Genomic DNA, 20,873 nt, shown 5'->3' on the forward strand with positions numbered 1-20,873 from the left:
GTCAGTTTCTCCATCTTGCTAAACAGATTTATCCAGAGAATAGTAGAGAGCTAGTGAAAATATATAAAGATATCACACAGAGGCCGTATAGTTATTTACTGGTGGATTTAACCCAAGGTATAAACGAAATCCTTAGATTTCGGACCGATATTTTTAAAAAAAGTTTCCTTACGTGCTATTGTTCACCAGACGGTATAAGGAATAATCATGGTGTCGAAAGTGAGACGATTAAAGGACAACAAGCATATATTGTGCGTTCTCAAGAATGCTAAATCCTGTTTAAGAAATGCAATAATCAAGACGGCTGATCCAGAAGTGATAAAAGCGATATGTGAAATAACACTAAACACCCTCAATGGTAACCACCTTCCAAGCAGAAAAGTATTTAACCAACTCTGCAAGTATAAAAAGAATATGCGAAAGTTGGCTGAAGCAAAACGCTCTGTTCGAAAACAACGGAAAGTGCTTATACAGCGGGGTGGCTTTGTTCCCATATTATTAGATAGTCTACTTTCAAGTCCTATAGGAGCAGCTATTTAAAAGCAAATATGCAGAGAAACAATGTTCTTAACAAAATGCTTCTATTATCACCCGAGGTATACGAAAACCTCAAAGACGTTATTGAAGAATCGAACAATCAGACTTTGTTTGATAAGGCAATGAGTAAAATACTGAAGAATAAAAACCTTCCTGATATGAATAAGTGGTATAGCTATAGAAATGAGCTAATAAAATTTTTAAACACCAAACGACGAGGTAGACATGTTCCAGAGCTAAAAGGCGATTTTCCAGTAGCTAGTAGAGGTTTGAGCAAAAAGGAAAGTCTTCGAGACAATCAGACGCAGACAAGATTGATTTTTAAAGAAGATTTATCAACCCAGACATCACCAGAAAGGGAACCGTTCTTGACGGGAGAGAAATACTTTGAGGCAGAGGCTGAAGAAATAACGCCACCCAGAAAATCCCTTTCACCTGCAGCTAAACGACGTTTATCAGCAAGTAGTATTGCCAAAAATCTTCAGCAACCGAAAATACAGAAAACTAGTACAAGTAGATCAGGCACGGATGATTATAGGATAATAACAGCTGATGATGGTATAACTCAATACACAGTTCCTATAGACATGAGTCCCGGTGAAGTTGTCAAAGCTATGGAGAAGTTAGAGGAGAGAGAAGAGGAAGGGTATAAAAGGAAGCAAACAGGTGCTGTCAAAAAGACTACATTAAAACCTTCACGTCTAGATCCTGGTCAATATGAAATATCTTTTCCAGTGAAAAAAACTGCAAGGCAAAGTGAACGTTTGAAAGGTAGAAAGGAGCGAGCCGCTAGTGTACCGGATTTTGATTGGGAAAGGATATAAAGTGATAAAGATGCCCGTCGATATCGAAAGCGATGACTTTTATATTTCCCTCCTAAGTAATAGTTCGTTGCTCTTTTACCCTGATAACACACACGCACGTTTTCGAAATATATTACCAAGATTGTGTAAACTAAACGATACCTGGTGTGTAGGAATCACAGAAGTAGCATTGCCAGTGCAAAAGGTGAGCACAAAAAGATTTCCCGGCGAGTCAATTGAGGAAAGTGGTAAGAAGAGAACAAAACGTGCTTTACCAGAAATAACTAAAGCTGATCCCATAGCTTTGCGAATTGTGCTGGACTTTGATGACTTTCATGGTTCACTTAACTGGACGCAAAAGCAGCTCAAAGAGATAAGCAATAAAGATGGATCAATTGATTTTACAGCGTTTCTTTACTCTTTTCTAACCAGAATAGATCCTCCTGATCCAAGTAATCGGGGGGTCACCAGAGTAAAAGAGAAAATGTGGAAACGTGTAGAGGCTGATTTAATAGATAAAGTCATAGCTGAAGCTTCTTACGAGGCTCTTCCGACTGAATTTACACTAAACATAAAACAATCCGACACTGTTGTAGAGAAAGTTATTTTGAAAGGCTATACATATCCCTCTATTGAACACTTCATTGATGTGATTATAGGTCAAATCCCAAGGAAACGAAGAATGTATGACAGTTTAGAATCCATTATTGTTTTAGGTGCAACTTTGCCGCCACCATCCACTGAATCTCTTAGCAAGCTTCCAACTACTGACAGTGCAATATTATTAGAGAAGGTTAAAACAATGGAAAGCGATATTCATCATATAATGGAAAGGCTCCCGGATGAAAAAACCGCATCATCTGAAAAGATTCATGAAGAATACACCTCAATAATGAATAAAATTAGCAGTCTTAATGAATTAATTGGTGAAGTTAGTGGAAAGCTTGACAACAAAACCTCTGATTCTGGTAGAGGCTTTAGCAAAGAACTTTCAATGATACTAGATGAAATTCGATATTTGGATAAAAAAGTTGGGGGGATATCGAAGAGTACTTCAGAAAAGTCGCCTACTGTATCTAGCAAATATAGTAATGGAGGAATGGCTTTTATCTCCAGTGACATTGTAAGACCGACAATGGTGGGTGATAGATTCGTACGATGCCTACGTGTAATACCACTGGAAGAGTGTGGGAAATTGTTAAGATTTGAACATATAGAATATCATCCAATCGAAAAAACTTTTATTGAAAGTATTTCTGTGGAAGTAACTAAACAGCAAGGCGAATTGATTGAATTCCGTGCAAGCGAGGCTCCATCATACCTCATGTTGCATTTCAAACGTCGATAAAGTATAAATATACTGTCTGGATGTCAACCAGCTATACTCTGATTAGAAGACTTAAGGAGTTTGAATTGTCACAGACATGGATTCCTATTTCACACGTTATTACCTAATCCAGAGCGGCGGGAATTCCTCAATTCAGAATTTATATCGATCACCAGATATTAGTCAGCATGGTGGAGGTGTTGGGAGTTTCTTTAGAGGTTTAGTGCGACACGCAAGCCCGCTGGTCTCGGCAGGAGCTACAACCTTAAAACAACAAGCAGTAAAAACTGGTAAGGCAATACTATCAGAAGTAGGAAGTAAGCCGATTAAGACCATTCTAAAGAGGCAGGCTAAAACTGCTGCCCGGAAGCTAACCCAGAAAGGTATAAATAAACTCTTCAGAGGTTTACATAATGTTGTTATCAATAATCATTCATCTCGAAAAAGACCCAATCCCTTTGAGACGAAGAAATCAAGATCGATTTCGAAGTTTAAACGCAGGAGGTATTCTAAAGGAAGAAAAGCTGTTAAAAAATCTCCGTCTTCAAAGCAAGGCAAACCACGCAAAAAGCAGATACGTAAACGTGTGATAGACATTTTTGATAAGTAGAAATGTCGTACAAAGAGTGCATGAAGTCTGAACTAGATCTTTTCTCAAGTTCGCCAATTCAAAGTAATATTTTAAAAACAGAGGAAGTAGCATACAAGCCCATAGCTTCATTAGATAACTCTACCGTTTTAGAATTTGTGTCGTTAGGTCATGGCGATACATACCGCGATCTGTCTAGCATATATCTTCGACTAAAAGTACAACTTATTAAAGCAAAAGATGGGAAAGAGGAATTGTACGATAAAGGTGCTCCACCAATTGGAGTTGTCAATAATGTTCTGCATTCGTTGTTCAGACAATGTACAATACAGTTAAATGGTAGGCCAATAGCGCAAACTGACCACAATTACCAATACAGAGCGTATATTGAAAATTTGCTAAATTATGGCAAGAATACCGCCGAAACCCATTTAGAGTCTGTCGGATGGTATCTCGATGAGAATGAGATGGACATAGTTGAAAGTGGCAAGCCATCTGATTCAAACCAAGGATATAATAAAAGATCCAAATTGCTTGCACACAGCAATGTGGTGGAGTTTATGGGAAAAGTTCATGGAGATATCTTAAATCAAGATAAGTTGCTAATCAACGGGGTAGATTTGCGTGTCATTTTTTCGCTAGAAAAACCCGAATTTTACTTGCATTGTAAAGACGACGTTCAGCCATCACTAATCAAAATTATAGAGGCAACAATGTACATGAACCATGTAACTGTCAATCCGAACATCTTACTTGCGCATGAAAGTGTTCTCCAAAGATCTAATGCAATATATCCATATAAACGTGTAGAAGTGAAGACATATACTCTACCTGCAAACACATTTTCACTTTCACTCGATAATGTGGTCATTGGACAATTACCTAACTTGCTAGTGTTTGGTATGGTAGACAATGAGGCATATACAGGAAAACGGTCGAAAAATTCATACAACTTTAAACACAATAATCTGACAAGGTTCAATTTATCAGTCAATGGAGTACAAGTACCGAACCAACCTCTAGAGTTTGACTTTTCAAATGAAACTCCCATTAGTACGCGAGGATATCTGAGCTTGTTCAAGGGTACTGGAATACATTATTCCGACAAGGATCATCAAATATCAAAAAAATTCTTCGATAATGGAGCGTTCTTGTTGGCGTTTGATCTCACTCCGGACAATTCTTACAATTCAACATGTGGAAGTCTACTCAACCAGGGCACGATTAGGATCGAGGGGCGATTCAAAGACGCTCTAAAGAAAAGCGTCACCTGCGTTGTTTACGCAGAGTATGATAGCAGTATCGAGATAGACAAGGCTCGGAATGTTTTCACAAGCTATTAAAATCTATATATAGTGCCGACATTCCGACAATCTTCCGCATTTATTAAAAAGTCGAAATGAGCTGTTTAGTGAATGTTGACTATCTCCCTGGAGGTGATTTAGCTTTCTTTAAAAAGGTGTCGTTCGCTGGTATTACTGCGGATAATAAGTTGTTCACCAGAGAGATCACCTTTAGATATCCTACTACAACAAGCAATCTAGCAGGTGTGGAACAATTGGGAAGATGCGGCAACTTGGAGCTGAGACGGTTGGATGAAGACGTTATAAAAACATTGGCGAAATTTACTACGGTATTTGTTCAAGATGATGGTGCAAAGGAATTTATAAAGCACTATGTAACATCGCACTCGAAAATTATTAATATTGAAGCTTGCAACTTTTCTGAACAGGAATGAACACGATTGAACTAAACAGAACACTCAGAACGAACAAAATACCATCAAGATTCTTCAAAGGCGTTTTTCCATGTAATTATTTACCGAAGCGAGTTAAAAGACCGGCATGTGTAATAGCTAATACAGATCCTTCTTACAAAAGTGGAACTCATTGGGTTGCATTCTTCATTCCGAAAAAAGGACCTGCGGAGTACTTTGATTCATTTGGAGGTTACCCAGTAAATAAATTTTTTCAAAAGTTTCTCATGACTAATTCGTCCGTATTTATAAATAATAAGAAACGATTACAAAGTGCGTTTGCATCCACTTGTGGGTATTACTGTTGTATGTATCTTTACTGGCGTTGTAAGGGACGAAGTCTTAGAAATTTTCTAAACCAATTTTCATCATATGATTTCACTTGGAATGACGCTAAGGTTGTTACTTTATACAGAAAAGTGTATTTAAAGAACCATGTGCATATATAGTAGGAGGAAATCTATGTACTCATCGAGATGAAAACTAAGTATAAAAACCCGAAACGACATATTTTACATCCAGTTTCGCAACCACATTTGTTCACGATGAAGCCTGATACCAAGAAGTTAAAAAGTGAGAAAAAAACAACGACCAAAACGGTGAAAGAAAGAAAATCTGCTGTGCCGGGAGAACAAGTGCTGTTAAATTACACCTATTACTTGGATGGATGTCAGAACCGAAAAATCGTGCTTGGTTTTGATCCTTCAAACTTTGAAGCCAAAATCATTTTTCATCTTCATGGACGGTTTCCAGTATCGACAAATTATTCAGGATGGTGTGCAGTTTTCGATCATATAAACAAACTTAAAGAGGAAACAGGAGAATTTTTACCGGAAAATCAGTTTGGGCTTTCAAAAAAATACAAAATTCCAGTAGGCGAGGGCAGTATCCAATTGCAGACACTTGAACTTTTGAAGCTATATGAGATGATGCGATTCTTCAATATTGTTATGTACCACAACAACAGTGCATCAGAGAGCGTGAAAGAATACTATAATGGATACGTCACAAAATGCCGAGAGAAAAACACCATCAAACTGTCAGACGAAGATTTCTTTATACCATTGAGAGCATCTTACGTTCATGTTAATTATTCCAGACTTTTTTATGAAATTCCAATATTTTGTAGCGCTAATGTACTGTTTAATACTTTGTGTTTATAAAGAAATAAAAGAGCATATTAAATAAAAGGCAATATTTTCTGTTTTATTCAATGATTTTATTTTTCAGCAGATACATATACATATTCACAGTATTTTCTAAAGCACATCTAACATTTGGTGATTCCCCATGTAGTATACAATTTGTTTTATACTTTTTTAAAAGACCGAGTTTGGGGATATCTGCCTGAATAATTTCAACGTCTTTAAGGTATTTTTTCAAAACTTTTGCTTTCTCTTCTCCTTTTAGATATATTACTGAACCTTCTAGGGTTGATAAAATTTCTGGTAAATGATTATAATCAATGACGCCATTCGACCACGTTAATCCATTTATGAATTTATAATTATAATCTGATTGCCATGCACTATTTGGGTTAAGTTCTTCCTGCGGGAACGGAGGTTTGAAATGATACAAAACTGGGTTAATGGAGTCAGTGTTCAATGTAACTAGTTCTTTTACAAACATTTGCTTATTGTTACCAACTACAAACTGGACATCAACAATAACCGACTTTTTGTTAGATTCCATAATGTATTGCACTATCTTTTTCGAGTCTGCCATCAGAATACTAAAAAATAAAAGAAGCATCCCTATTTATATTTATTATTCTTCTCTTTTCATTCTTGTAATTTAATTCTCTTAAAGCCGTATGGATAGGATAAATGATTATCCACGAGAATTCTTTTATTAAAAGTAAATGCCAGAGTTTTTTTCTGCGGTTCTGTTATAACAATTCCTACTCGTTTTCGCTTAATTTTATTTTCATACTTGATAATCGCCCCATTTTCTTCCTCAGCTTCTCCCATTACCAAAGATTTTAAATGATTAAAGTTTACAATTTTGGATGTTTGAAAATTAATTGTTATACCCTTACATTTTGTGATATATTGAGCATCAGGAGAAATTTCAACTTTAAAACTATATGTTTTAGGACCAATGGATACAAATTCCGAAATAAATGCATTAGGACCAAAGGATTCCACTTCATCTGTTAAATCGCCTAAATAATCTGATATTTTAAAAACGGAAGGTGTCTTTTTATTTTCAATAAATATTAAACTGTCAGTGTCACAATAAAGAAGCGCGTTACCGATATTTTGCATTGCTTCATACAGTTTTATCCGTGCAAAGGCAGTTGTGTATGCTGCAACGGGAATATTAATGTGCGGGAGCATGTTTAGATTTTCATCAAAATATCTCCAGTTTACCCACATTGTGTCCTCATTGATAGGTAAAATGGATGATATCTCTATTCCTGGTGATTGAATAAAATTGCAAAACTCTTTGAAATCACCAAACACGCTTGTAAATGATTTATTTTCCCTTTGAGCAAACTTACCCCAAAAACAATTCAAAATCAGTTTTGCCGCCGCTCGCTTTCCAGAATTTTTCTTTATATTATCTATATCCAGTTTAATACTTTCACGCTCTTCAAATTTTTTCAAGAAATTCTCTTTATCTACTTCTGTTTTACATTCTCTACTCCAACCGCTAGCTTCTTGCTTGATTTTAAAAAATGTGTTTACATATTCGGTGAATAACCCACCATTTTGCGTTTTTGGGTCAAATATTGTGTAATCATATTTCCAAACTTCAAAAACCTTAAGTATTTTATAACCTTGCTTAACTGCCAAGGCTACTTCAGGGATCACCCATGTGCCGGTAATTTGTCTTTCACATTCTTCGTGTATACATCTAAAGACATTATTATTTTCTGCACATTTTCTACAAAGTGGGAAATATAATTTATTGTCATATTTGTAAGGTAAAACGGGTAAGAAGAGATTATCAGGAGGGAGAATAGAGCAAGAAATAAATCCATGCATTTCTAAAATTTCAGAAACTGGTGGGGTTTGGTTTCTGAATATTGTTGGATGCCCAATGGGGTATGGTGCGTATTTATTGATGTATGGATACAGACTTGTAAAATCTAAATAACGAATTATTTCATTTTCAGCATTAATTTTTGCATAAGTCCTAAATACTTCTGTTCTTCCCCCATAAACGGCGTCGCGGGGGGTCAAAGGTAAAGTAAAATATGCGAGATCTTCGGTTATTTGTTTGTCTACCGCGGGGTTCCTTTTTAAAAAGTCTTTAAAATCGCATTCCCAAATGTATTCCAAATTATAACCATTCTTCCTAATAGCGGAAATTTTTTTCATGGTGCTTTCGTGCCTCTGACTTAACGTGTCACACTTACTACCCTTAATAATATCTGACGAGTTGAATTTGAAACAGTCTGAGCATCCATGGTAAAAACAACCAAAAAATTCGTAAACAGTGTTTGTTTTTGGGTCAAACCCATCGACGAAGAGTCCGCCTTTCTCTAATTTCACTTCACCTGTATTTAGTGCGGATAAAATTCCAACTGTAGTATTCATGCCTTTGAAATGTAGCCATTTGAGTGAAGCAAATGAAAATTGTTTTCCTTTCAAATATTTATTTTTTGGCATGATAGCCAAGGTTTGAGCTTTTAAGAAATTTTTTCGAAATACCAGCATGCAGGCAGATGCTATTGTTAAGGATTCTGTGAAAGGGTTAACCGCAGTTATTTCCAGAAATTCCTTCATAAAGGATAAGCATCCTAAACGTAAAATAGTGACATCATTGATACAGTACTTTAACATTTCATTTTTATTATTAAACATTTTTGTACAATTTGAACTATACCATTCTAAGAATTTCTGTCTCTCTTTTTGCTTCATTGAATTGTAACCATACATTTTTGGTGTCGGGTATTTCCCAATATAATTAAAATTTTCCTTTGTATTGAAAAAGTATGGGTAGTAACCCTTATTATGATTTTCAAATCCAAACACATCAGAAAATTTGGATAAAGGAAATGGCAGAAAATTTAAAGAATCAATAAAACTAACATTTTTACAAGTTAGTTTCATTATTTTAGTGCCATTCATTACAGGATTAATGGCGAATTTTCTATTCAAAAGTTCTGATATTAGAAAGTGTCCATCGAAGCCTTGAAAATTATGCGCAACGCAAATAATGTTTGTCACATAAGATCGCGTCATAAACACGTAATCGACAAATTGCTTCACAACATCGATGTCTTCATTATATTGGAAGATATGCTCTCTTTTACCACAATTGACACAATCATTTGATATGTCAGAGTCATTATAACATGAAAAACACACTTGATGGGCAGTTATTAAATTTACAATATGTAAATGTGTATCTGGAGATGCACCGTAAATAGTATCTTGTGTGGTTTCGCAGTCGAAAAAAATAATTAGAAAACGTGAATTACCTTTCCCCCGGTATGGTTGAATGTAACATAGATGTTCTTGTGGAACTACTTTATAACATGTTTGGCAATAGTACTCATTACATGTATGATCTCTTTTACCTCTAATAACAAAGTTCAAGAACTTGTTACATATCTTACAGATTTGTAAGGAGTCACAAACACTATCTTTACGAATTTTATTCTGAATATGTTGTAGATAACAGTGTTCTCCTCTAAACGATCGATTACACTTTAGGCAATCCCTCAATGTAGAAGTAAATTGGCAAGGAGGATAGCAATAACAGTATGGACACTTCATTGCACATTTATGAAATCTGTAATTGCTGACATTATCGCAATAATTGCAGGTATAATTCTTATTAAAAAAGGCTGTAAGCGATTTGATAACGTAGTAATGGTTTTGTAATGCGGAATAATACAGGTAAATTTTTTTTATTTCGGTCATAAAAAAATTATATGGAATTTTAAATAGTATAGAATTTGGATCAGTGACATCATTGAACACAACAATCTGATAATTGTTGAGATACTTTTGAAATTTGTACAGATCTAGTAAGCTACAACCATTTATTTCACTCACATTTACATTTGCAAGTTTACAAAGTTTTTTAGCTGCCTTGCTTAAACTATTTTTTGCTATTTCACTATCCAAAACATAGCAAATACTTCTCGGAAGACAATGGACATCCCCTTCTTTGCCAACATCTACAACGCTAGTTTTTTTCAATAGGACGTCAGCTTCACTTAGCATTTTTGGATTAATTCTACCCTTCCCAAATGGAAAATTGACGATATTTGCATCAATCTGTATAATGTCGTCTGAAAGAAATGTTGAATTTGACTGATTAATGCTTGATATTAATGATAGAATGTGTTCGCCATTTAGCTCGCTTACAGGTCTTAAACTAGACCATATAGGTTTCTCGTGCGGCGAGTTTGGCAATGAAATATACATTGAAATTTTACTACCCTCCTTAGAATTTTTCACGATTTCATTTACAACTTCGTTAAAGGTATTTCTAAGACCTTCCAAAATATTTTCCTCAGGATCTTTAAACTCATTCAGTCGGAAAACCATTTTTACTCCCATCACATTAAATTTCTTGAAATTTGTCACTTTTTTTGAAATTAGTTCAATTTTTTCTTTTAATCCTGAACCGACTTGATAATTTTGATTATTGCTATTACTACGCGCATTCGTAACAGTAGTAGCTACACATATCGATGAAGTGGAAACTGCTGGTCTATTGGTACTATTGTTTGTAGTTGAACAATCTGACAATTCTGGACACTCATCTATAATTTTGAAAAATTTATGAAAAACTACGTCATCCTGATTTATTTTAAACTGCTTGGAACATTCAAGAAGAATCTTGAAAAATGAATTTATTTCTTGCACTGTTATTGAAACTTTTTGTTTTTCCAAGTAACTAATAACAGTGTTCATCACCTCAAAGCAAAACTCTTTACCCAAAGCAACAGAATTTTGTAACAGCTGAATTAAATTAAAAGTGAAAGACATTTTTAGAAAATTTTGTTCTACTGTATGCTTCTTTTATATTTTTTTTTTGTTATTTTGAAAGAGCTGAAAAGCTCATTATCAAATACCTTAGCTAATAAGCCAACGGTACTGGTTCTTTATTTTATTGTTCGTTTTATCTGAATCTGAAATGAAATTAGAAAACCTGTTAATATCATAATTGTTGAAAAAAAATTTGCAAAAGACTCTTACCCCAATGCTACCTTCCTTCCTGATCGTTTCAAAATTTCTGTGGATTTTCCACTTGAAATTTGCACTATTTATACGTATCATAAAACTGCACCGGATAAATCAAGGCATATGCCTGCGTATTTTTCTTGTTCACAAGTAACACATCATCATTATCGCAATCTCTTGGTTCCGTGTATTTTTTCATGGGAAATATTGCAATAAATCAACAGACAAATGAAATTGTAAGGAGTTTACATTCGCAGATGCTGGGTAATTAATTTCAGTGAACATAAAAATATCATAAAACTGCACCGGATAAATCAAGGCATATGCATGCGTATTTTTCTTGTTCACAAGTAACTCATCATCATGATCGCAGTATCTTAATCCATTGCATTTTTATGCATCATTTCGCATCAATCAATCAATCAATAAATCAAGGCGGAAGCATATGCAATTCCCTTTTTGTTGGTAAGTAATTTATGCATATCTCCATGATCGCAATGGTTCCATACAGTTTTTGTTTTGTTTTACGCAACATGCGAAATGTATAATATAAACCATAAGACAAGTATATTATTCCCAAGCATTTGGTTGCATGGAATAATGAAATTACAGATGTCGGGTAAATGTTTTCAAGGAACATAAAAATATAAAACTGCACCGGATAAATCAATGCATATGCATGCGTATTTTTTCTTATTCACAAGTCACACATCATCATGATCGCAGTATCTTAGTCCATTGCATTTTTATGCATCATTTCGCATCAATCAATCAATCAATAAATCAAGGCGGAAGCATATGCAATTCCCTTTTTGTTGGTAAGCATGCTGGTAAGTATAATATAAGCCATAAGACAAGTATATTATTCCCAAGCAATTGGTTGCATGGAATTATGAAATTGCAGATGTCGGGTAATTGCTTTCAGAGAATATAAAAATATCAAAAAAGTTGCAGTGGATAACTCAAAGAACCAAGAGATAAGCATTACCACTGTTTTTTTTTTTTGACGGGCAACTTGTCTTCATGATCGCAATATCTTAGGCCAATGTATTTTGTTTTTGTTTTTATTCATTTTGAAAATCATACAAAATGTTGCAATAAATTATACGACAAATATCTGCGGAATCTTGTTCGCAGGCATATGGTTGCATATGTTAGTATTATGAATTTGTAGGAAGTTTACATGCTGTGTAATTCATTTCATAAAACATCACAAAACTGTCCTGGATAAATTACAAGGCAAGTATCATGATGATGACGATTTTTTATGAGCTATGTAGATATCTTCATGATCGCTATATGATGTTCTCATGTAGCGAAGACATGTATAAAAGGAATTTCTGCTGGAGGTAAGTATCATTTGCAAGGCTGCATTATAGAAACATGGTAAGTTTATTTTATTTAATTCAATGCGCTTTTAGCGCAAGAAAGCTGAGCGCCAACTTTATGTTTGGGTCGCTATTATATACTTTTTAACTTTGATGAAACACAAAAAATCTGTCTCCGAAACTAAAAAAAAAAATCTCTGAAGTAAAATTCTATGTGCTTTTAGCGCAAGAAAACTCAGCGCCAACTTTATGTATGGGTCGCTAATATTTCTTCCATTTCGATAGTAAATTGGTTTTAAAATAAAATTCGATGCGCCCAAGAGAACCGAGCGCCAACTTCAAGTTTGGGTCGCTAGTACAATTTTCTTGATTTATTTTGGAAAATATTTTACAACAGTTTATTATTTGTTTCCTTAGAATACCATCGAAATCCTGAACAATGTCAGCGAAACGTTACCCCAGACCTATGTGTCAATATCCAGTTTAGAGGTGGGTAAGAAATATCTCATCACCGAATTCAAGCTTGTTAAAACTAAATTTGGACAGCGTTTGACAGTCCATTTTAGTAATAACAATTTTGTTTTCTTACCCCCTCGCTTCTCCGAAAGGATTCGTAGTCAGAAGCAGGTCGATGAGCTGAACGCTATTCAGGAGCACTATTTCGTTTTCGAAGGAGTGGATGTGCAGGAACACAATTATTTCAAAATAAAATTTGTTCAAAATAATAATTTTTCAGCTTATGCACTGTAATTTCAAAATGTCGAATAATATTGTGAAATAGTTTTATAAGAATTTTAAATGACATCACCACCCGATTTGTAATGAATTTCATAATTTGTATATGAAATTTTTACGTTATACTGTGAAATAAATTTCTAGAGTCATTGTTTGATATCGAGAAAGATATATAAATAAGTGTACACATATTGTTAATTTAAAGAATATTGAATGATGTATGTGTAAATAAGTTTAATAAAATAAATATTTGAACTTTAACGAACTTTTTCATTTAAACTTAATCCCAACTCCCAAGTCAGCAATGATAACCGCAAAATCTGCATCGGCCAGCCAACCGCCTCAAGCCCGCGGCGAAGCCTACCACCTAAAGCCCACACCTTAGCCGCCCGCCGTGAACCCCACAGACCCCACTTCAACCAAGACACTCACCGCAAAGACCGATACCCAGGCAAATACATCAAAACAGCTTAATAAATCAAAAAGCACACCAAAAAGATCGATACCCCCATAAAGGCACACAAGCAACTTGACACTCCCCAAAAAGCACTCGGAAAACATCGCTATCTCATATACACACCAAACCAGCTTAATAACCCACAAAAAGCACACCAAAAAGATCGATACCCCATAAAGGCACACAAACCACTTGACACTCCCCAAAAAGCACTTGAAAAAGATCGCTATCTCAGAAACACAGCAAAACATATCCGAGACACATAGAAAAACAAGAGAAACAGCAATAGAGCTTAATATCCCCAAGACACAACCCCCGACAAAGCACAGGCCCCCACACACACAGCAACACCCCGTTCCCAAGTCGCAAACCCAAAGGTTCCAAAGGCACCCTCACCCAAGGCACACACCCAGAGCCCCCACTAAAAGCTCACAGCCCACAGCACTAAAAGCTCACAGCCCACAGCACAGGCTCACACCCAGAGCCCCCACTAGAAGCTCACAGCCCAAAGCCCACAGCACAGGCTCACACCCAGAGCCCCCACTAGAAGCTCACAGCCCAAAGCCCACAGCACAGGCTCACACCCAGAGCCCCCACTAAAGGCTCACAGCCCAAAGCCCACAGCACAGGCTCACACCCAGAGCCCCCACTAAAAGCTCACAGCCCAAAGCCCACAGCACAGGCTCACACCCCTTACCCAAGGCGCACACCACTTACCCAAGGCGCGCACCCAAAAAGCTCATAGTGCGAAAGAGACGGAGTGAGCGAGATAGCATGAAAGCTTAAAAGCTCTAGCATGCTATCTCCCTCTAACACACAGAGCTTATGCTGAGGGTACATCCCTTACTACTGTTATTTTTAACTAGGTTAAGTAAGTAAAATTCATACCTTTCTCGCGCCTTTAGTGCGGGCGCAGTTTGAAAATGCAAAGTCCTATTAAAAAATTGTCACGATCGATGTATATAAATAAGAATATACACAGTAAAGTCAATTACAGAGAAGGTCGGGTTGGCTAAACTATGTAATAGTCACCCGTTTGATAGCGTTAAGGTCTATTAGCCGTTGTTAAGCTAGCATTAAGTGATTATTGTCTAGTTGTAAGTCACTATTGAGAAAATAAATGAAATGAAACTGAAAAGACAAGAAAACTAAAATGTCTCCATGGAAGCCGCCATTCATATAAGTTTATTTTATGTGGCTATGATATTATACACGGCTTAGAGAGCAATAAATACGTAAAATGTGAAATTTCGACCTTAGAAGGTCAAAATTTTGTTAATAATAATCAGATCGAGTTCAAAATTCCCTGATTTGTGCCTTATATTATCGCCTATAATACTACTTCAAGAATAAACTTAACCTCCTTCGGGAGCATTTATAAAATATGGCAATGTACTATCATTAACTTTACATGTGTAGATATTAAATATTATTAAAATTAAGATCAATTTCGAAAAGTAATAGTTGCATAAAACCCCACATGACTATATTTCGTAAAAAAAATGTACACCACCCCCTTTTGCATACCCCCTTGATCCCAAAGACTCCCTGCATGTAAAGGGACACATAGACCACATGTTCTGACCATATTTCGTGATAATCGATACAGTGATATCCGTGTAAATCTGATGTGAAAGGCGGACAGACGGGCAGACGGATATTGAATCGATTTTAATAAGTTTTGTCACAACACAACACAAACTTTAAAAATTACTTTTATACTACGAAGCTGTTAAGTAGGAATTTTACTCACCTTTATTACCGGTTACCTGCCGAACCCAATACGAGCCCAATCTCTATAGTATGCAGTTGTTCCTACTTGTTGGGACTCTACGCAGCCAAACTTTCAAGTTTTATATTACAGTGGGATCCCGATAATTCCTACGTCGATTATTCGTATTTCGTGCTAATTCATACAAACGTGCCGGTCCCCAGAGTTAATTTTCTTTATTGCTGGTAATCTCGATTTTTCGTACCAAATTGTCAGTCTCTTGATGATACGGCCTGGGGTCTATATTAATACATTAAGAAAAGGCGGTCATTGTATTGCTGATTATACAATGCCATGAAGTCCAATATCTTTGGTTGCCTGATAAGTTGCCCATCATAGAAATGTGTATTTAATAGTAACATGGCTCACATATTAAACGGTCCCGATAATAGGTTCTATTCATTATTTGGAGATATTAACTAATAATGCACCCCAACCTAACAACCAAACTTGATAGCTTATTGCACAAATGACAACTGCAGCACAACCTATGGACCTGTCAGTTACATAGATGAGGTCCGTCCCAAAAAATCCGCCTCCCCTCCCCCAACCTTGGCTCCCAGAACCTCCTGCTAGTTCCACTCAAGTATACAATGACCCAACTTTTGTTTTCTATAGAAAACATCTTTCAAAGATGATGTGAACAAAATGCAAATAATAATAATAATAATAATAATAATAATCGTTGGCGCAACAATCCATGTTGGATCAGGGCCTTGAAGTGTGTTAGAGCACTTCATTCAAGACCGTAACGGTACACTAGGAGGCAATGTGGTCAGCATTGCGCTCGCTCGAGATTATTACCCTGATTTGATTCAGGTACTCATTCACAGCTGAGTCGACTGGTATCCGACGTCAAATCACGATACAAATTCCATTGCCATCAGTGAGATTTGAACCGCGACCTTCCGTACGACAGCCTTGCGCTCTAACCACTCAGCTATCCGGACGAAAAAAATGCAAATGCTAGGCAATTATCTAAGTAAGAGTAATGTACTGTTAATTTGGAGAGCACATTTAACTCATAACAAATTCGAATATTCCTGGTTTTTGTTTTTATGACATAGAACATCGGAAAAGTAGTAGATATAACGACTAAGAGCAGGAGGAAATAGGATCCGATATCAAGCGACTTGGCCACATAAGTTCAATGATTTTACGAAGTGACATTTGCTGGTTATTTAATAATAGTCTTCTTTTTCTTCAGCCTTTGTCCCGCTCACAAGCGGGGTCAGCTCGTCGTGATCGGCTTCGCCATTTGGCTCTATCGAATGCCTGATCTGGGTGCAATCTCGTAGGCTTTCCAAATCCCCATCCAGCGTATCAAGCCACCGTTGCTTAGGTTATTTAATAATAGTGTCTACACATATCAATCGAACTACATGAAATTTTTGGACATTCTAAATTTATTATTTTCACAAAACTGGCCTTAGACCAAACGGTTTTGTTTCTAGAAAAACATTTCCAACATTCCGCCTAGTTGCCAAGGATACTAAAGATGGCTTTATTATTATTCAGAGGTGACAACTCCATTGAGGGTTATGCTACGTAATGGATCCCACCTTCCATAAATAGCAGGCAAATGAAGCGAGCTTCTCAGAACTACCTGCCTCAGAACAATGGAAAAGTGGAAGCTTCATAAAAACTCCGCAGGAAGTTGAAACACATCGTCAAGAATGGACAACGACGGCAATGCCCGTATAGAGATTTATCGCAATAATTATCCACTTTGCCAGTTGCGAAAACTCAATTAGCGTAAACAATAACAAATCTAGAAGTACGTCTCGGCTCCAAACTAACATGGAAACATGCAACTACTCGACTTAATGTTGCTGGAGCAAATAACTACTTCAAGCGCCTTTATTATTTGCTGTGGAGGCATCAGTTCGTAATCGAATGGCGTACAGTTCGCCAAGTTGTTGAATATTGGGATGCTTGTGCGAAGATTCTCTCGTCCTCTAGAAGCCATTGCAAGGTGTCCATAACCAATAACCGTAGCAAGGGAGAGGTAAGTTCCCCTTTGCATCTAAGATATTTTACTTCGGTCCATTTCCTTCTGAAAAGAATGTGAACCTTCCTCCACACCAGCATGTAAAGAGTCCAATAAAAAATTGCAGATCAATTATATACTGGCTTGTCGCGACAGTATTTTTTAAAGTCCAAAACTTTTGAGTTCATGTCAGATTCCCCAGGCCTAGGAATAAATGTCCTTTACAGTAAGTGTATGCTGAGCATGAGCGGTACATATTCCAGATGTGTGGGCCCAGGGCAGTCATTTGCGCTATTAGTAGGATAGGAATCATGTCATCTGAAGCCCCGGAGCTGTATCTATGGATCGAGTCAAATGAGGCTACGTCAACCATTCCTACACATTGTATCCCTCGGTTTCGGTCGGGCGATGTGCTATAACTCCCCATGGAATTTCCGAAAAGTTTCCACTGTTCTTCCACTGTTCCGCGACATGCAGCGCAGAAGTAATCAATTCGGCCACGCCAAAGACCTATCCACTGCTACCTCGGTATTCCTTATCCATACAGTTCAACTTGATGTTGGAATTAGGGTTTTCAGATTTCTGACAATGCGGTAAAGCAGACATCAGGTTCGGCACCATCCTCGGCAGAAACAATATTTCATACATAAGCAAACGTTATCAGTGAAAAATGTAATCCTAGCGGACTCTACTTCGGACTTCGAATTCCTCTGGGGTTTTACTTTGATGAAGCAAGTGATATGTGACACCCTGCTTATAGCTATAAGATTCTTTGAACCGCTCCAACTGCGTAGAGCAGTCTCGTGCGGTTGACGCTATCGATGCTTCTTGATGGCGATAAAAAGCATTTATGGTTTCCTTAAGACACCTGTGTGTATGGGTTATTATGGAAAAACTAAATTGTTTAACGACCTTATTTGACCAAGAATTGACCCAAGGGCTAGTTTACTATTTTTTAATTTATCATTGGAACAGGTAAGTTAAAATTATGCGATTGATTTAAAGCATTATATATGTAGATACATCAGCAAACAAGTAGTTTTCAGTTTTCATATTAGTTTCCGATTACACAATGTAGTTATACTTGAATCTAGTATGGTTATAATGTGTCATTGACTAGTTTTTGGTAAACATCCCGACAGCGACATAAATAGTGAGATGCGGCTTCCAAGCTGCACAATAATACTTGCCAAATTTTTCCTTCGACTTGTTTACAATGATTACAATAAACTCGAAAAGCTTGAATGACTGAGAATATACTTCCGCAAGATGCTAAGTTACAATACTGACATCGTTCTATACATAATTCTGTGCTTATTATAACCTCAATCTGCTGAGCTCTCTCGATATGAGTGAATATTGCAAATGAGTAAACTCATGAAAAAAACTAAACTGTCAATATTTGGGGCACCAGATAAAAGTGAAAACTGAAAACTGTTCGCAGTGACATAGTGTATTTATGAGATACCATTCGAAGTAAGCGCTTCAAAAGGAAAATCTCCCATAAAGGCAATATTTCACTTACTTACCGATAACTGTTATTAGGATCATTAAGCCGAGTAGCGTTGAAGTGGCTGCCATTATTATAAGCTCTGCAATATCATCCGAGTCGGCAGAATGGTTAGTGCCGAGCGTGATGGTCCCGGATCCATTATTCAACAGTACTAAAGTGTTATTGATGCTTTCTTCCTCAAGTTGCGTTGCATTAATCAAGGAACCGCCGCCTAGTGAAGAAGACGCCGAAGGCACTCCTGATACAGAACCGTTAAGGAAAAACGGTGAGTCCACTTCGGAGGATATTAGATAGGAATCTGGGCTGCCGTTATCGATCAGGATATAATCGTAGGTGTCTGTAAGGATGAGAAAAGGATGAAAAGTGAGATGGGGAACACATCAACTAAATTAAAATCTCTGGAAGGCAAATATTGAAAAATTCCTTGTATAAGGAAATAGGAATTGCGTCCATTTAAGGCAGGAATGACGCCATTTTGTTGTTTAAGGTGTTGTGAAAATCAATTTTTTCTACATCGGCGCATTATCTATATGTTCGTCTGTTGATCCATCTGTCTGCAGCATTCATTTTATTACGCAATAGTTGCGCCTACTGGCATGGAATTTGGTAGACATTCAGAATCTACGAAATCCTACGCGTCTACATCTAGTAGATGCGGACTTAGGACTATTCCATCCCTAAAGAAAAATTTTCCAGTTCCGGCCAAGCTTTTTCGAATCCATGTTGTATTTTATGAATTATAGAAAGGATTATATAACACCTGCGAAGCGCTTCGGCCACGCTGTTCCCAGGACAGAGGTGAGGCAGCATCTGATGAGCTACCCCTGCCTTGTACGAATTTAACTCGTTTAGGTTCATTCTTTGATTGCAACATTCTCCAGAAAACTAGTAGAACTTTTGGAGCAATCCCTGCAATAATTAGTATATTGGCCCTTCTCGTTCCAAAAAGATCTTAGATTGATAGCGTCACATTAAAATGGGACGGCGTGCAACCAAAAATTCATAAATCACAAAGCCTTTCCTTTCTAGAGCGCTTAGCTTCCGCTTGCCGATTTATTTTCTTTTCTCTTCTAAGTGACAATCGCAGTTTCCAATTTGTTCTGACTTAGACACGGTTCTCAATATGCACAAAACTGCGAAATTACTTCGCTAGAGATGTAAATGCTAGTCCCGATTGACACGCACTGTTGCTTCCGTAAGAGAACCTATCATCTTTACTCCGGCAAGCGTCGAATCGTTGTGTACGCGAAAGTCAGATACTACGTAACATTCATTTTAGTTTTCATCAAAATGCATTCTTTACACAAGCAGTTGCAATACAATGCAGAGTATGAAGTCTAGGGTCTTTTTGCAACACTGGAGTACAGGAAACTTCACTAGACTAAAAAGCGCAAGGAAAACCATTCCAAATTAGAATTGTTTCGCCTTCCACATAACACCATGAAGCCTTTATAAGATGAATGGAAATACTTTACAGGGAGGAATTCTGCTTTTATCTTCCGACTCTGTTTTTCTTTCAAACGTACACATGCATTCAGTTGAGACGATTCCATGCATTGCTTCAAGTGCAGCAAGCATAAAACAGTTGCTTCTGCAAAGGATGTCCGTGCTGCGAGTGAAGGGGCAGTAGCAAGCAGAGGCTTTCCAGCCAAAGTTGGCTGCAGTAACGAGAAGATTATTCAGAGATGCATCAACTAAATTGCTATTTTCGGAATAGCTATTTTCTGCTTCAAAGTAGTTACTCAAAGAGTTGGTACGATTGGTCTATAAAACACTCGCTCCGATGAGTGTAATAGAATTAAATACGAATTGTGTGCTATGAATGTTTTCTTTACTTTTATATTTGCCATATCCATTGATGTTTTTTATTAAATAAACATACAATAAAATGTTAATTCAACTTTCAGGAAGTGAAACT

The 20,873-nt window shown here is 36.8% G+C and overlaps 1 protein-coding gene across 1 annotated transcript in view; it reads right to left on the bottom strand.

Moving 5' to 3' along the window:
- Window positions 1-20,873, bottom strand: part of LOC119661658 (5-hydroxytryptamine receptor) — a 634,419-nt gene that overhangs the window by 237,333 nt on the left and 376,213 nt on the right. The window contains 1 exon segment of the mRNA XM_038071091.1: window positions 18,972-19,292. Coding sequence (XP_037927019.1) covers window positions 18,972-19,292 — 321 coding nt within the window.

Source organism: Hermetia illucens, chromosome 1 (genome assembly GCF_905115235.1).
Source record: "Hermetia illucens chromosome 1, iHerIll2.2.curated.20191125, whole genome shotgun sequence".
NCBI classification, from domain to species: Eukaryota; Metazoa; Arthropoda; class Insecta; order Diptera; family Stratiomyidae; genus Hermetia; species Hermetia illucens.